Source organism: Stenella coeruleoalba (genome assembly GCF_951394435.1).
Source record: "Stenella coeruleoalba genome assembly, chromosome: 4".
Lineage (NCBI taxonomy): Eukaryota > Metazoa > Chordata > Mammalia > Artiodactyla > Delphinidae > Stenella > Stenella coeruleoalba.
In genome coordinates this window covers 62489405-62507628 of record NC_137149.1, presented here as the reverse complement: position 1 = coordinate 62507628, position 18224 = coordinate 62489405, and the positions used below count along the sequence as shown (strand labels likewise).

Below are 18224 nucleotides of genomic sequence, written 5' to 3'. Positions count from 1 at the left end.
GGGATGTGGGTCCGATCCCTGGTTGGGGAAATAAGGTCCCACAGCCACGGGGCAACTAAGCCCGCCCACCTCAACTACTGAGCTGGCACGGCTCAACTAGGGAGGCTGTGTGACGCAAACTACAGAAGCCCACGCGCTCTGGAGTCCATGCGCCACAACTAGAGAGAGAAAACCCGCACGCCACAGCTAGAGAGAAGCCCACGCACCACAATGAAGAGCCCATGCGCCACAACGAAAGATCCCGTGTGCCACAACAAAGATCTCGTGTGCCACAACCAAGACCCAATGCAGCCAAAAATAAATTAAATAAATAATATAATAAATTAAAAAAAAGAAGCATTTGGAAATAAACCAAAGGTAACAGCAAGTGTAGGTCTCTGATACTCATTTTTCAAAAGCCAAAACCTTCTTTTTTAAAATGCTTATATGAGTTTATTTTTACTTCTTATTTCAGTACTTAGATCATTTTTCTCTGAAAATTCTATTAGATTAGATTCACAACTATGGGTCAAAGAGAGAATAAAACAAAACAGAAGAATCACAACCCCATTTGCTCAGTCACCAGGTCAAAGTTTAATGATAGTTCAGTTGGATTTTCAGAGTTACAAGAACAGCTAAGTATGGAACTGTTTACTAAAAAACCCTATTCTGCACACAAAATATGCAGAAATGAGCCAAAACCCAAATGTCACCCACATAGATGAGTGAATACAAAACAATGCCTGAGCTGCCTTCCTTTCCATAATAGTAACAGTCATGAAAAAAAAACCACTCGTGTGAAAAACAACCCCAAAGCGCAGAAGTGAGTGAGCTGTTCATATCTGTACTTTCTCTTGATGAGTGAAGTGAGCTGGATGGAAGCTGGGACGATGAGGGTCAGAAGACAGAGGCTGCTGCTGCCCCAGGTGTGAAGCCCCAGGCGTGACGTCCCAGTGTGGATCTGAGAATTCAGTCACCACATTAAAAAAGCCAGATCAGAACACACATCTAAAGAATGAAATGAGTCTTTATAAGAGCAGAAACTAACTCTTCACAGCATCTCCTTAAGAAAGAAATTCCAACACAGTTAAAATCAATGAAAAACTCACTGCCCTTGATGGTACCCTGTTAGCATTCAAACACGAATGAGTCCCATCTTTCCTGAAATCAATTTTCAAAAACCATGTTTACTTTCTCACCATTCCCAGAAATCTTACTTTCTCTTCCCATCTTATTTTCTCTTCCCATCTTATTTTCTCTTCCTTGAGATTAATTTTTCAGCTTCCTGGTTTTCAATTTAATTCAATGGCTAATACTAATTAGGCACAAAAGTCACTATAGGCCAAAAAAGTAATACACATTGTATTTGTGACGCACGTGCGTGTTTGTGTGTGCAGTTGACTGCGTTGATCTGATTCTCTGCTGTCCCTCAGAGCGACCGTGAGCTGGCAGGGATTATCATCTCTATTCTACAGTCAAGAAAACTGACTCAGAAGCTTTCAGTCAGCCCTTGAATGGGGGCTCGGCTGGCGACTCCCTGAATGACCCTGAGCAAGCTACTTGACCTTTCCTGGCCTCAGTTCCTGGCCTCCACCACATGGAGGTGGTAACACCTACCTGACAGCATAGCTGTGGGGAATCACGAGACACAGGCCCGGCAAGCTGAGTTGGTGCCCTAACTTAGCTAAGGGATCTGCTTCCACACAGCTGTCACAAAACCCCTCCCATCCAACCTTGTGCTGCAGCAAAATGACAAAGGATGTCACACCATGGAACTTCTGAACAGCTCAGAGTAAAGACCACACACATTAAAACCGAGATTGCTGTGGCATTAGTGTGTAATTATAAACACGGTGCGGGATAAATGTCACACACATTTTTTCTTCCACAGAGGTTTTTAAATGAGCTCCTAACCTGGAAAACCTGGGGACAAAACCTCTGGCCTTTGATCCAGATTGATGAGCGGTATGGTTAATGGCTCTCAACCGTGCACAGAGCGGCGTGCTCTCGGAGGCCTACGTTAATCCCCAGGAACCATCCTGGGTCACAATCATCTCTGCTTAACTGCATCATTACCCTCCTGGCTGCCAAAACACACACACAGCCCTCGCAGTCGTGCCTGGGAATTTATTCCCGACCATGGCAGCATATGGCTGGCGGTGACAGGAGCGCCCTGGTCCTCAAATGACGCTTTCTCACGTTGCTGTATATTCTTCATAACCATAATTATACGTGGCTTCGTGGTATTCTACCAACTCGACGTATCAATAACCATGTTAATCCGGTCATCAAATGCTGGATATCCAGTTACTTGTAAGTTTTTGTTATAAACAATTTTAAACATCCTCATATGTACGGCTTTTCCCATATTTTGGATTATTTCCTAAGCATACATTCCAAGAAATGGGATTACTGAGTCAAAGGGTACAAATATTTTACTGGCTCGTGATACATATTGCCAAATTGCTTCCCAAACGGGAATAATCCACATACAACGCCATTAGCAACGTAAGAATGTGCCTGATACAGTATACCCTTGGCACTGGGCATTGGGATTAAAATGTTTCATTTTGTTATTCTAGGAAGGTAAAGCATTATATGTTATTTAAATTTAAATTATGCACGAAGCTAAATATTTTCCCAGATATCTGCTTGCTAGACGAGTCTCCTCCTTTAGAGAATTTGTTTCTGTTCTTGGCGCGCCTGCTCTTGGAGACTTGTGTTTCTCTTTGCTGTCTGTGGACACTCTGTAATGAAGCCATCAACCCTGATGGCTGCAGAACTAGTCACATACTTTCCACCCTCCCCACCCCCAGACCCGTCCCCCCAGCCTGGTGGTCTCAGTGGCATACCAAGAGCTGGATGGGGGAGCCTCTGCCTGGGTATCAAAAATAAGGGGGTGCAGTGTCTGTGGTGAATTTAAAAACAAAAATAAACCCAACTAAAAGTTGGTCTGCTTTTTATTATCACCACATGCAAGCAATTCTAAACAATGTCAGTAGTAAAGTACTCCTCCCTGCCGTACCCCCCCTCTTGGTACGGCACCGACTGGCCTTTTAAAAAACTAATTTTCAATAGTGCAAGCTGCTCAAGCCGCAAGGGCTCCTCCAAGGCCGAAGGGGCAGCCTCACCACCGTGGTTCTGAAGAGCAGCTTCTGAACAAAGGAACGTTGTTAAGATTCTGGTTTCTCTCCTACAAGCTCAACTAGAACACAGACTTGTCTGGTGTGCTTACAATGAAGTCGCCCACAGCAGAGCTTTCCAACGTGCCTGTGTGTGTGTGTGTGTGTGTGTGTGTGTGTGTGTGTGTGTGTGTGTGTGTGTGTGTGTGTGTGTGTGTGTGTGCGCGCGCGCATCTCCTGGGCATCTTGCTGAAATGCAGATTCTGACTCAGCGGGTCTGGAGTGGGGGGCCCAGATTCTGCGTAAGTTCCTATGTGATGGTGCTGGTCTGGGACCGCACTTGGAGCAGGGCCCAAAGGACGCTGAAAATAGGCTATTTGCCCCGTCCTCCAAAGCCCCCCTTCACCTGCTCTCTCCTTACACTGACCTGAGGCTGCACGGGCACACGGCACTCGCTGTGATGAGACGACACCCCTGACCTCCCTCCTCTTCCTTTCTGTCTATTCCCAGGGCTTCCCCCTTCTTGTGAGGCGATTTTTACGGCTCACGTTCAACTGACAGTTAAGTCACGCTGAGGAGCTGCCACAGAGCCTCAGAGACCCTTGTCTCCACGCCCTGGACTCTGTCAACTCTGGGCCTGCCCCTCGGTGGCGGCTCCCAGCCTGGCTGCGCTGAGCGGGAGCTCCAGGGCCCTGTCCTTGGGGACTCTCCCCACCCTGGATGCAGACTGTGTCCCAGCGGCTCGAGCTGAGGCTTCCACGGAGACGGTATTTAATGAAATGGAGCCTGGCTATCACAGAGATCCAGCCCAGCTCCATCCTTCCACACACAGGACAGCAGCACGCAAAGAACGCAATGTCACTTCCACCCTGTGGGCTCTCCAAGGCTGCAGAGAAATCACGCTGCCCCTCAGGCCTCCCTGCTCTGAGTAGAACTTGAGACTAGAGCACCCTCTGCAGGGAGGGGATGGGAGGGGGCAGCGAGCAGGCAGAAAGCTTGACAGCCTGCAGAGGTCAAGTTCCAGATGGAACACGTTGGAGGGAAGGAGGGCGGAGAGCTGCCTGGCATTGAGTCTTGTTTCCCAGTGAGACCTGTGGCGGCAGGCTGAAAAACTGGACCTCAGATTCAGATGCTGTGTCCCTACTTCCAATCCCCGCACCTCCCGCCCCCCCACCCCGGGGAAAGCTGAACCGGCACCTAGAACTTCTCTCTTGCTCCCGTGCCTTTGCATGTACTATAATGGGGGGTTAGCTGACTACAGCCCGTGGACCAAGGCTGTCCCGCCACATGCTTTGCAAATAAAGCTTTACTGCAACACAGCCGCTTCATTCCGACAAATACTGGCTCTGGTGGCCTTCATGCTGCAGAGGCTGAGCTGACCTCACGTGACTTTACAGTCCACAAAGCCTGAAACACTTCCTCCCTGGCCCTCTGCAGAAAAGGCCCAGCTGAACTCAACTCCCTCAGCTCCCCGGTCCCCAATCCCCACTCACTGCTCACTCCCTGCACAGCCCGCTCCTGCAGCCCCTGCACAGCACCACTGGAGCTCCCACCACTCTTGCAGTTACTGGTTACACGCTCCTTTTCTACACAGGATGGGCTCTGGTGCCCCAGAGCACGTTACACTCTGGGCTCTGCCACCTCGTACAGGGTGCTGGGCGTTTACTCCCTCCGGGCCCCAGAGTTGTTAAGGAGCCAATGGAATAAAGCATGCCAAGTTCAAAACGGATGCCTCAAACAACTGAGGCACACACACAACTGTCCTCTCTCCACACTGTGTCCATTTCTATCCTCCCAACATTAAAGAGCACCTTCACACCCTCAGTAGGTATCCTTCACAGACGAGGGGAGGAAAAGGGGTCTTTTTTTTTCTGGGGCTCCATACCCAGAGGGTAACCACATGGGTGAGGCTGCCTGCCTTCTAGCCAGGCCCCAGGCGGCAGGTCAGGGCGCTCACGGGCACAGACTTGGCTTTAGGGAACCAAGGCTCTTGCATTCTCCCCTGCAGCCAGAAAACATAGGTGTGTGCAATGAAAGCTCTAAAAGGGAGGAAATGCGTGGAAATGTCAGAAAGTAAAGAATCAAAGGGTGGAGAATTCAGTCTTAATACACAGGTACAGTACAGAAAACCTCTGATTAAATGACACCCGCAGGCACTTGGTGGAGCTGAGTAGCTGCGAAAGCGTTTGAAGTGAGAGGGCCTGAGTCTGAAACCCTACTTTCCCACTTCTCGGTAGCATGACTGTGGGCCAGCTAATCAACCACTTTGAACCCTAGGTTGCTCGTGGGTTAAAACCACTTGTCCTCTCAGGAATTCAGTCATGACTGAATGAAACCATGTGTGCATATGCAGAGTCACAAAGAACCTGGCAAAAAGCAGGGCGTCAACAAGCCAGAGCTGTTCACACTGAGAGGAAGGCGCCAGGGAAGTAGAAGCCTCTCAATTAACTGAAGAAGAAAGTGCAGAGACGAAAAGAGCTGCTCCTTCACGTAGGCAAATGAAATGTGCAGAGACCCAAAGCGGCACCCAGGCGAAACCATCTCCCTCTTCCAGCCCAGACTTGCCTCCTTTTCTGGGCTCAGCACCTAAGGAGGGGCAGCAAATGAACCACAAACTGCTGCAACTGGGTGCAACCCACCACTCTCAGACTACCAGAAACCCTCAGAAGAAGGATTTTTTAAAACACAGCTTTGGGCTTCCCTGGTGGCGCAGTGGTTGAGAGTCCGCCTGCCAAGGCAGGGGACACGGGTTCGTGCCCTGGTTCGGGAAGATCCCACATGCCGCGGAGCGGCTGGGCCCGTGAGCCATGGCCGCTGAGCCTGCGCGTCCGGAGCTTGTGCTCCGCAACGGGAGAGGCCACAACGGTGAGAGGCCCGCGTACCGCAAAAAAAAAAAAAAGCTTTATTTCACTATTTGCTTTTACCCAATTGCTCTATGTTTTCATTATATTTGCAGGTGAGGTAAGTTCTAGGCTAATGAGAGGCCCCGACTGCTGAGTCTGTGGGATCTCTGCATTGGGCACCTTCTGGAGCACTCGCCATCCAGCCTCCGGACACTTCCAAGGGTGACCTCACCCCCCGCCAGGCAGCTGAGTCCTGAATGGCCAGCAATCATTACTGGAAAATTCTTCCTGATACAGTCAAAATCTGCTCCCACTCCTAAGCCAGGCCACTAACAACTGGTCGAGCTGCAAGTCCAGGATCACCTCACCCTCAACCCCTAACATGTGAGAGAGTGATACATGCAGTGCAGTTCTACTGCATACAGAAATCAGAGGACTAGAACCACAGATGAATGCGGGACTGAACTCTATAAAACACACACACACGCTCTCCAGAACAAAGTTACAGAATATACACTCTTTATCACAACTTCATAGCAACAAGTTAAATTTTTAGAAAATTCCAGTTAATGCCATTTCAGCACAAAAATCAAAGCACTCATTTTACAAAAGCCTACATTGAATAAAAATGTATGTATTTCAGAAGAACAAACGCCGAGGGGTGACAAACGCCTTTTAATTGTAAGAAACTACCGATAGTTTGTGCTCGTTATCACACCTACACACTCTCAGCACACGCAGACACACGTCTGATCACGGAACAGGCATTCGAGATGTGCCTCCCACGAGCTGAGCATTGCTGCTCAGGACACAAAGTGGTAGGAAACAGCTCCTTCTCAAAAAAAAAAAAAAGGAAATTCAGCTTCTGCATATCCAGAATCGCTGGCACATTTGGAAGGTCCGGACTGAACCATACCTGACTGATGGTCTTTTCCATCTGCACCAAGCCCAGGTTGGGTAGCGTGCTTTTTATAAAGTCAACTATAGTTTCTAGGTTTTCATGTTGCAGAATCAAGGGCTTATGGCTTCCCAACAGACTTAAAGCCACTTTAAATATGACCTCTGATCCCTGAAGAAAGATCATATCTGGGAAAACACAGAAAAGCAGAAAGTTAAGCCGGACCAGATTCTGATGAAATGGCACTCCATTCCCCTTCACACACATTGAAGAGCAGGACTGTGGGAAATGCAACCCCAAATTATAAGATCCTGGTATTTCACACAGGGCTGTCAAGACAATATAGCAAATAATAAGTAAATATACATATATTATATATACTAAACTACTGCTAAAATTTTGTCACAGGTTCAGATAAATCTGTTCTTCACTCCAAAAATATATTAAATTCAAACATACCTCAAAAGTTGAAACTGTGAAAAAGAAAACTTTTCATTAGTCTATTTTTTCAGGAATTCTCTGGATTTCAAAGGAGTTATTACTAAAACATATATTTTTATACACAAAGATGTGTATAAATACTCTATCCTAATTTCTGCTGCTGTAAGTGAAGAAAATGCCTCTGTTTCCTCTGCTTTGAAATAAGGGGTTGAATTAAAAGATCTCTAAAAACTGTAAAAAGCCTGCACCATTGCAAAAGTACATTATTAAACACTTAACAAGTATACTGAATTTTAGCATAATAACGGAATAAAAAATTTTTTCCCTCTGAAGAATTCAAAGAACTCTATCAGGGTTATTTTCTAGTTCTTGCCATTTTTTCCCTTAGAATGGTTGGTGAATGTTAACAATCCCCACACCTGCGGTGCACAGGGAGAGGGAGGGCAAGTGGGCCCCCAGCCCAGCCCAGCCCAGCCCAGCCCAGCCCAGCCCAGCCCAGCCCTGGCTCCACCTTCCCCAGAGTTGAAGCCATTCAGAAAGAGACTCCAATGTCCTGGGGCTCAAGCACAGCCCTAATAACTAAATGTTGGGTGACTAAATTTGGGAAAGTTACCTAACAACTGGAATAATAATGTAAGAAGAAATGTAATTTTAAAAGATGGGAGCATTAATCTAATTAGAGGCAACTGTCAATATTCTCTTTTTTTTTTCTGGGGGTGCTGCAGGAGAATGGAAGGGACAAAGAAGCTGTACTTTCCATCAAGTCAAGGAGGACAGAAGCAGGTGAGAGGGAGAATTCCCAGCCTGTGCCTCTCTGGGTGGTTTAGGGGGATGAGAAGTGAAAGCCATTAAGAAACAAGCCACTGAGCTCAGGCTGGACGTGTCCCAGGGTGGTTTGTGGATGGCATAAGGGAGACACCCAAGCACCGGCTGGCTGGGTCAGCCCCGGAGATGCTGCGAGACCATCACGTGAGCAGACCTGGCGCCCGGCTGGGTGCAGCCCTGCAGGCAGCTGCTCCCAGAGAGCCCAGGGCCACACTGCTCCCTCAACTTCACACTGCTCCTGGTTCAGGGCAGCTCCACGCAACTGAAAAGGACAGATGCTGCCTCCTCAAGTCTGGCTGTAGGGGCTGGTAAGATAAACTGGAGAACAGATCACATCTTTGAAATCTGAACTTCTTAGGGGGAGGAGTACATGTATCGAGGCAGTGCTATGGAAGAATAGTCCTGTGAAATGTCTGATTTAAAAAATATGCAGTCTACCCATGCAATTCACCACTACAGAAAACATAAAGATCTAAAATTGCGCTACAGGCGCTTCCCTGGTAGTGCAGTGGTTAAGAATCCGCCTGCCAATGCAGGCGACACGGGTTCGAGCCCTGGTCCGGGAAGATCCCACATGCCACAGAGCAACTAAGCCCGTGTGCCACAGCTACTGAGCCTGCGCTCTAGAGCCCACGAGCCACAACTACTGAAGCCCGCGCGCCTAGAGCCCGTGCTCCACAACAAGAGAAGGCACCGCAGTGAGAAGCCCGTGCACCGCAACGAAGAGTAGCCCCCACTCTCCGCAACTAGAGAAAAGCCCTTGCGCAGCAATGAAGACCCAACGCAGGCAAAAAAAAAATATTTTCCAATAAAATAAAATAAGATTGCGCTATAACTAAGACATATTTTTAAACAGAAATGACATTTCCAAAAACAAAGTAAATTTGAAGTTTCTTTGGTTTAGACAGTAAGACTTCCTTTCAATATATGAACATTTATAGCTGAATAAAAACTGATGGCATCTATCAGAATCAATGTCAAGGCACTCTTTGCAGGGATCCTGGGGAGTGGACTGCACTACCAGACCCATGACGTGCTATATAGCTCAGAATCTTCAGTCTCTGGGGCAAGTACCTTAAATTTAGATATAGTCCCACAGCTAAGCCAGCTAAAATAAATAACAACTGGGGAACTTTTATGAGCACAATCAAATACACAATCCACATCAGCAGTCTTAAGATTAACATCGGTCTTCCAAGTTTTCTTCCTTTAGGATCTTGGTTTTTATAACAAATCCACTGACTAGTAGAGTGCTTCCTATGATTCTGAACTTTTCCAAACTGTAGGAAGAAAACAAAGGGAAACCTGGAGAGGTGGTTTTTTTCTTTAACTCTTTTTTGGTTATCTTAAAACCAAAACAAAACAGAATACAAAAGGGAAGAAAATGCCCCAAGGAAAGGTGGCTGCCGAACCCAGCCTTAAAGAACCAACAGAAACTCCCCAGTCAAGAAGTCAGGGAGTAATACTCTGCGCAGAAGGAAAAAGAAGGTGGAAATGCGGAGGTGTGAAAGCACACAGCGTGTGCAGGAGCCCGCAAGAGTAGGTAAGGCAGGAGCCCTGGTCATGGGGCCAGGCCATTCTACCTTTACCAGTGAGCACACACCAGGGGCACAGAAGGCCTTCTCTTCCTCGTTCCTGAGTAGGTCAGCGTATTCCTTGGTTGGGAGATGATGCCAGTGAGACCCCGGTTATGGATCTGAGCCTTGCAAGGAAGGCTAGTTAACTTTAGATGGAGAAAAGCCACCTTTTAAGAGCCACTGACAAGACCATGCTGATTCCCAGCAGCAGACGCCCCTGTGCATGCTGCCAGCGGCAAGATGCCTGACTCACCAGCACTCCTGGAGGCCCGCCCCAGGTGCCCATCCTTCTGACGACAAGCCGGCCAGTGGTCTGCACGAGTGAGGCTGGGAGAGCTCAGCCCCAGAAGCTTCTGTTAGACTAAGGAGGCTTCAAATAAGGACTGCCTTTCGGGACATGATTGAGGAATGTGTCTGAAGGATTGAAGGAAGGACCCCTCAAAGCTTTGCTGAGAAGAAGGGGCTCCTACATTTATCTGACTACTACTATTTATCTACTACTATTTATTTATCTGCCCTAAGGGGCAGCATCTGTATCCCTCAGAGACAATTAGCACACCTTTTTCTCCCTCTGCAAGTTTTAAAAATTAAGTAATTTTTAAATAATAGTAAAGAAAAAGGTTACCTATAAACCCACTGCCCCAACCCAATTACTGTCATTTTTGCCCATTTCCCAATCCCTATACATTTACATACTAGAATTAAAAAAATTTATTTTAAACAATAGTCTCCTTGGAAAAGTGAGTTGACTTCCCTCATTTGAAAATCACTGCACAAGGAAGTGAGCTGCTAAGTCTTTCAGCAGCGCGGCAGGAGCCCAGCTCACAACGCTGTGGCCGACTTTCCTTCTCTCCTTTTTTAAGCCCACCTAGAAACAGGCAAAGGGGTTCATCAGGCAGGCAGTAGAGGGAACCTTAAATTCAGCTGACTCCACCACTTTGCAAATTGTTTGCTGGGAACGCCACAAATAACTGCTTTGAAGACACTTCGGCAAGCCTGCTATCATGGTAACATGTATGGGAACTCTACCTGAAACTCCCCACGACATTAGAAGTGCCCCATTTTCCTATGGGGGGAAATGACCAAGGCAAAGCACACGGCCAGGAGGTGAACTTATCCTACATCCCTTTTCCAGCTACATTTGTCTCTGTCACGGGCCAGCCCTCTCCTGAACTTTCTCTGGGAGGCTGTGGTCCTCCAGCTGTGATATCCCCACATTTCACCAGAACAGGCAGGAGAGAGATGAAGGATGCTGACAGCCTTGCGGTAAGATGACAGCGCAGACTGAGCAAAGACTCACTTCATTACCGCTGTATCGCGTTACCCGGAACAGCCCTTTTCCCTGGCCACCCAAACAGTCTTGTTTCCCCAGGCTAGTTTAGTCCTGAAGCCTCTCGGAACCCCTCCCCACATTACAGGTGGCTTCTGTGTTTGGCCAAACCCTGATCTTTAGATTCTACCTCCTCTCTCAGCTACTTGGCAGCCCCTCCTATAGAAAACGTCAGGAGCCTAATAACAGCACAGCCACCACCTCCAGCAGGAGCAAGGCAGGTCCTATTTTCCAGAGTTTCTTCCCCCAAAGGCAGACATCAGGAGGTGAACAGAACAAGCATCTCTCCCAGGACCCCTCTACACCCAGACCGGAAAAATACAGGAGGCGGCGATTTTACACTATGTGACACCTGACATCCAGAAGAGGTGGTTAATTACCATGTAAAGGTCGAGGCACGGGCATCACTGGCAGCTGTCCCTCCAAGTAGCGTATACTTAGTTCGAGGTAAGCTATTAATCTATATATGAGCTATGCTGACTGCGTTACTTACATATAAAATAGTGAATAGTTAACAGAAGTCCACCTGTTTTTAGGTTTGATCCAGGCCTAAGGGCCTATAATGAAATGGACCCCAGGCCAAAAAAGCCTACAGTATATGTATGAACGGCAGGCTTTGGGATTTAAAACGAAGCTACCCACCATTGCGGAGCTAAGTCACCGATGCTAAATACAGAAATGGTTTTGAAAAAAACCTATCTTTTCTATGGACCTTACCAATAAAATGGTTCACTTTTAACTACTGATAGATGGAATGACCTCACAACACAGCGCTGTCTTGAGTCCCCACTTCCTGCCTATAATCTCAGGAGCCCTGAGCCCTTAGCCAGCTAGACACGAACCCACCCAGTGCAGCGGGGGTCTGTGGGCTCCAGGACTCACAGAGACTGGCATCGTTATGCATAATGTACAAGAAACTCCAAGACCCACCTCTGACTACATAATATCGAGAAGAAGACCCTGCTTTCACTGGCTTCAGCTTTACTTACGACGTCATGAGGATGAGCTTCAGAGAGTTCTGAATATTCTGCAACACAAGCACTGTCATTTCCAAAGCAGATTTTGTCTGTCTGATTGCTGTTAATGCCTCTTACCCACTTCTGCAGTGAGGAAAGAGCTCTTCCCCCAGAGCTTTACGGCCCTAGAGCCCAGAACTCTGGGCAGCAGCAGCTTCCGTGCCTGCAGCCGGGGCAGTGACACTCGGCGCTGACCCTTCGGCCCTTCCTGCTCAGCCCCCTCTGTAGAGTTTTCTTCACAAACAGTGTAATTCAATGCTTGAGCTGTTTTCAAACCATCTAATAACACTCCCTCCTCCCCCTTTCAATCTTCACTGCTCTCCATTACCCTTTCGAAAAAAACACAGTAAAGAATCAGGAGAAAAAGTGAAGCAGACTAATGATTTTCTTTTCATTTCCAGAGTAAGAAAAGTAAGAAACACAGAAATGTTTGGCAAGAAAGACTGAAGCCTACAGCTAAACATCTTGTAGTTTCTGTGACTCTTTTTTGGTAAACTAAGCAGGTAATTTTGAGGACTTTTTAAAAAAACTATGGTATAAAACCTTCATGAATCTCACTAATGATTTGTTTAACCAGGGAAAGAGTGTTTAGTATCAATTATTTTCATTGCTTATTTTCTTTTTTTTAGGGACGGAAAATAAAAATCAATTTGGGGGGCTTCCCTGGTGGCGCAGTGGTTGAGAGCCCACCTGCCGATGCAGGGGACGCGGGTTCGTGACCCGCTCTGGGAAGATCCCACACGCCGCGGAGCGGCTGGACCCATGAGCCATGGCCGCTGAGCCTGCGCGTCTGGAGCCTGTGCTCCGCAACAGGAGAGGCCACAACAGTGAGAGGCCCGCGTATCGCAAAAAAAAAAAAAAAAAAATCAATTTGGGGAGGTAGCTATGCAAAAATGGGGAGAGTAGTAAATATTTTAAGAACCTAGATTCTCCTAGTAAAGCCAAATGGTAAATTCCTTAAAAGTTCTTGTGGACAGAAGTAAATGATAATAAAAATCTAGTACTTTGGTGTGGGGGGAAGAGGAGGAGAGAAGACGACTCACTGCCCACTTAAAAAGCAAATTTTAGGCGGGCTTCCTAGGTGGCGTAGTGGTTGAGAATCCACCTGCTGATGCAGGGGACATGGGTTCGGGCCCTGGTCCGGGAAGATCCCACATGCCACGGAGCAACTAAGCCCGTGCACCACAACTGCTGAGCCTGCGCTCTAGAGCCTGCACGCCACAACTACTGAAGCCCACGCGCCTAGACCCTGTGCTCCGCAACAAGAGAAGCCACCGCAGTGAGAAGCCCGCGCACCACAACAAAGAGTAACCCCCGCTCACCACAACTAGAGAAAGCCCGCGCACAGCAGCAAAGACCCAATGCAGCCTAGAATAAATTTATTTTTTTAAAAAAAGCAAATTTTAGGATTTCTAGAATCTAGATATACAAGTGGTCTGCCCAAAGCTGCCTAAAGTGACTCTCTCTTTTGTGAACAATCCTTTTAAGATGGTCTCTAATTCTAAAAACGAATCTAAAGAAGTATAAGAATACAGGTTTTTAAGCTATCAAGTGACTCAACATAAATGGTACTTTAAAACCACTTGGTATGTGATGACAATCAATTTTTTAATAACCTCTTCCTCCACAGTAAAAAGATAAAAAGAACCTGAATTGTCAGAATTATTAGTTCATCCCGAAGCAGGGGAAGCACACTGTACAAGAGCTGACTGCTCACAGCATGTTACTCGGCTCCTATCCCTGCCAGGTCAAGGCAGCCTTTTACACTTTTTTAATTTTTAGTTTTTTAAATTGAAGTCTAATTGACAAGGCAGTTTTGAGACTTTGCACGTGAACATTCATTTAAAACTCTGACAGAGACAATCTTCTCGAAAAGTAAATCAAGTAAACGGGAGATGGTTTGAAATGTGACCCACCCTCAGTTACGGGGGCACAGCAGTGGGAAGATGACGCGGGGGGCTCGTGAGGACGGACCGTGGGTCGGCGACACAGAGGTGCCTTCGAGAGCACGCCGGCAGAGGAAGCGAAGAGCCACAGGTAGGGCAAGCAGGGCGAGAGGAGAACATGCAGGCGAGACCCAGAAAGAGCAGTGGCCCGGGACTCCCGGGGGAGAAGTCTTAGGGAGCTCAGCGAGCAAGGCCCGGGCCACGGAGGTCGAGGGAGACGGCTCCGGAGAAACATCTCTGGGCCCCGCGCCAGGCTCCTCGGCCCAGCAGGCAGCAAGTCTGCTCCAGGGGGAGCCTGGGGGGAGGGAAGCGGATCTAAGCCCACAAGAAGGCATCGAGGGGAGGCCCTGACCATCAGAAGTTAAGCAGGTCCTGAAACTCCCGAAGCCTGATCCTCACTCACTAAACTGAGAATGACAAATACCACCCTGTTTTCTGCAGAAGACCCAGGTATAAAAATGAGAAGAGTCACCACGGAGCGACGACACACGGTTCCCCTCTAACTCGAGGACGCGGGTCCTGGTGAACAGACTCACACACACTCACCAAAGACTCTGGCTACGAACCCCAGGGGGAACTGCGAGGCGAACACTGTGAGGAACCAGGGCGCGGCGTAGAGGCTGGGGCCGATCTCGTGCTCCTCCAGGTGATTGTACAGGTCTCGGTGGTAGTCGTGGAGCAGCCTCGAGAGCTGGTACATCTGGATCTGCAGGGACACGCACACAGAGTCACCGTGGGAGATCAGCATCCACCCCACTCGGAGGCGGAAGGACCACGGAACTCTCTTCGTGGCTCCTGAGACGCCCCTGCTCTCGCCCTCCGTCATCCAGCGAGTGCTCGCTCGGGCTGCTGTGGCCAGGCAGGGGCTGGGCTGGGCCCGGGGCGCTCACGGCGGGGCTCCTCCGGCCACGGCCTTTCTTCTTACTGTTCCCTCGCGCTCCTTGGCTGGGAGAAGCTATGCATCCATCCTGAGGCAGCATTTCGTAAACGCACATTCTTAGCAAAACCCAAAGCCAGGGGAATCTGAAGTAAAAAGGCAGCCTCTCGCCAACAGCGAAGTGAGAGCACAGATTCTGCAGAAGGATGCTACTGTATCCGTTCCTTAAGTTCCCGGTGAACGCCCCCCAAACCACTCAAGAGGCAGGACAAGTGTGACTTCTTCAGGTTTACAACACAGGAAAGTTAAAATAAGCTGACAAACATTTATCTCGAGATGGAGAAACCTTTTCCAACTGGGCTGGACGTGAGCTCAGGGGGCTCCCTCAGAGTGATGCGGCCCTGGCAGGAAGCCCATGAGGGTCCTGGGGCTCACAGCTGGCCTAGAGCCAGCCCCGACTGAGCAGTCCCTGGCCCGACCCCAGAGGAACAGTGACCTGGAGAGGGCGCTACAGCCGGATATGTACTGCCCATAACGGAAAAACTGTTTCCGGGAGGCCAGACAACATAGTTCTCTCAGGTACCAGCTGTGGCTCTTTCGTATCAAAAAGAAATCTAATCTCTAGGCCACCAGCCCAAACACAGCCGTGTGTATACTATACTACACACGACTTGTGTAATATACTGTATCAGTATATACTGCTGTATACTATACTATACAAATCTGAAAAATTCCACTCTCTTCGATGGCAGGCGCACCTACATTAAATACGCTAACGGGGTTATGTAGGAAGAACCTGACAGCATGTGTGGCACGTGTTATGTAGGCCCAAATCTCCTAGTGAACGGGATGGCTTCCTTCTATGGGATTTATGTTCACGCGGTCCACACACACAGGTGGAGGTGAAAGGATTTCTAGCCATGTTGTTCAATGCTCTGGAAGAGTCCTTGGCTCTAACGTACACTTTCTAAGGCTCTGAAATCAGAGTATCTTGCTGGTAAACAAACACGTAAACACATATTCCAACATTTAGGAATATCCTCAAAGCAGGATCCAGAGTTCTCCCCACCTCTGAAAGGCAGTGGTAGCAGCAGTGGAACACACTGTTGTATGGGGTTTTCTTCTGACATGACCTGCCACCTGTCACTCATTCATTCAACAAATACGGACGAGGTACCCACTTCATCCCAGGCACTAGCCTAGGAGCTAGGGACTCAGCCCCAAGACAGGTAAGACCCCTGCCCTCTCATGATATACGCTAAGGAGAGCCAGAAAATAAACAAGTAAATAAATAAGGAAACAAGATAATTTCAGGCAGTAAGTGTGTTATGCAAAAGCAATGAGACAGGATCCCGTGACACAGCGAGCCAGGGTGGGTGGAAGAGGGGGGGACACGGCGCCTGCGTGAACAGGTGATATCTGAGCTGGACATGGGATGGCAGGGGTTGAGGGGTAGGGATGGGATCCCCGGCAGAGGAAGGAGCAAATACACTGGGAGGTAGGAATCAGACCACCTGAAGGTGGTTTGACAAAGGGTAAAAGGGAGGGCGCTCCGGAGTCAGACAGGCCTAGGTTTAAATCCCAGCTCTGCCACCTGCTAGCTGTGTGACCTGCTCAAATTACATAACCTCTCTGAGCCTTAGCTTTCCCATCTCTAAATTGAGCTGATCAACAATGTCTTCCTGAAGTTTGAGGAGGTAAGTGCACATGCAACATTTGGTGTAAGGCCTAGCACAGAGTAAGTTCTCAGCAGTGACAGATGTTACAGTGTTAACTGATGGTGGGACAGTTCCTGAGATATACCTGGAAAGGGATCATAAACATTTTAGAGTTCATCTTTATCAAAGACTTAAGGAATGCTCTCTACCTGTAAAATAATCATGTCTGGCCGATACTGTTTCCGCAGACCCATGTCAAACATCAGAAACTTGAGCATGTTGAATGCCTCTTCTTCGCCCATATGAAGCAGCAGAATGCCTGCTACAAAGCTGAGACCTTGGCAATAGCCTACTTCCTGGTCTAGAAGCGAGTAGGCCTTCAAAATGTTGTAAAGTGACAGCTGCCCCGCTCCTAGCTGAGCAGAGAAGTATGGATGTGTTGGAAAGGTTCGCCCTGTGAAAACAAAACACATTTGTTGTATTTTGAAAAAAAGAAAGCCTACTGAACCAGAAATCTGATGTGCTTTAGGTTAAAGCGACAGATCTTTCCAAGTGGGATCACATCATCAATCAGCTCTATAAACAAGGTCAGCTGGTTGTTCTTGGAATAATGCTTGCAATTAAAAACTCAGCAATTAATCATGCTTTCAGGTGAAAGAAATGAGAACCGCCTTCGGGCCTGCAGATACCTGGACTTCCATCTAAAACAGGAAGAAGAGTGTCTATCCTCTAAACAGGAGTCTAGTGTCCAGAGGAGCGGTCAGCTATGGTTCTCTACCCAACCCCACTCCAGCACACGCCCCGATCAACTCTGCCCAGACTGCTCGTTTCCCTGCAGGTGTTTCACACCACACGCACATTTCTCCTCTTTTAAACCATAGGCAGTGCTTTGAAACACAGTGGGGAGCAGTAGGTGTTTTCTTTTATACAAAACAATGACCTCTCAGCAAGAGGTTAAAATAAAATGCTCTCGACATCCCGATTTTCACAAAAAGCTGGTACTCAGACAAAGTTTAAAAAGACTTCTTCTGTCCAGGAGGCATGTGTGGTTGATACCTGTCAAATCCCACCTCCCCCTCTCCTTTTGGAATGTGACTGATGGGGAAGTGTGTTTCTAGGGAGCAGAAAAATGCCTGATTAAAGAGGCGCTCAGCCGGGGCCACGACTGGACCCAGGTGAGAATTACGGCCTTGTCTGGATCAGCAGAGGCAGAAGTGCATGGAGGCCACGAGGGGAACATTCACCTTAATTATGTGCTCTCAGCAAAGGGAGGAGGATACATTCGTGTGTTCTTCCTCAGCCCCGTGAGAAAGCACTGGATCAATCCAGATCAGTTTATCTGAACTTGACTTAGGAGGGCAGCAATAGTCTTTGCCTGATTTCTTGTCCTGGGTTCATTTCTCTCTCGCTACTCTACCTCTCCCCGCAACAAACCTTCCTAAACGCCCCCTGCACAAGTCACCCCACTGCTGGAAAGCCATAGGGAGCAGTTTCTAAGTCTGCTCTCTGATTCAATGGTGTCCCTCCATTTCTGGACCTGTTCCAGTGTCCCGGCCAACCTGCCTATCGTGGGAGAGGCCGGACAGCGTCCCAGGGGAGGCACTGACAACGGGATACCCAGGAGAGCGGCAGCTGACAGGGTGGAGGGTGACCTGGAGCCCGAAGGGGGTCTCTAGCTCGCTGTTCAGTGTCCCCTCCCCCATGGCCTTTCA

The 18224-nt window shown here is 48.3% G+C and overlaps 1 protein-coding gene across 10 annotated transcripts in view; it reads right to left on the bottom strand.

Annotated features, from left to right (window-relative positions):
• Positions 1-18224, bottom strand: part of TBC1D1 (TBC1 domain family member 1) — a 229603-nt gene that overhangs the window by 4604 nt on the left and 206775 nt on the right. For all 10 annotated transcript variants that reach the window (XM_079920578.1, XM_079920572.1, XM_079920575.1 and 7 more), the window contains 3 exons: positions 16722-16966; positions 14524-14683; positions 6861-7030 (listed from right to left, as the gene is read on the bottom strand). In XM_079920578.1, coding sequence (XP_079776704.1) covers positions 6861-7030; positions 14524-14683; positions 16722-16966 — 575 coding nt within the window. The remainder of the gene's footprint in view (positions 1-6860; positions 7031-14523; positions 14684-16721; positions 16967-18224) is intronic.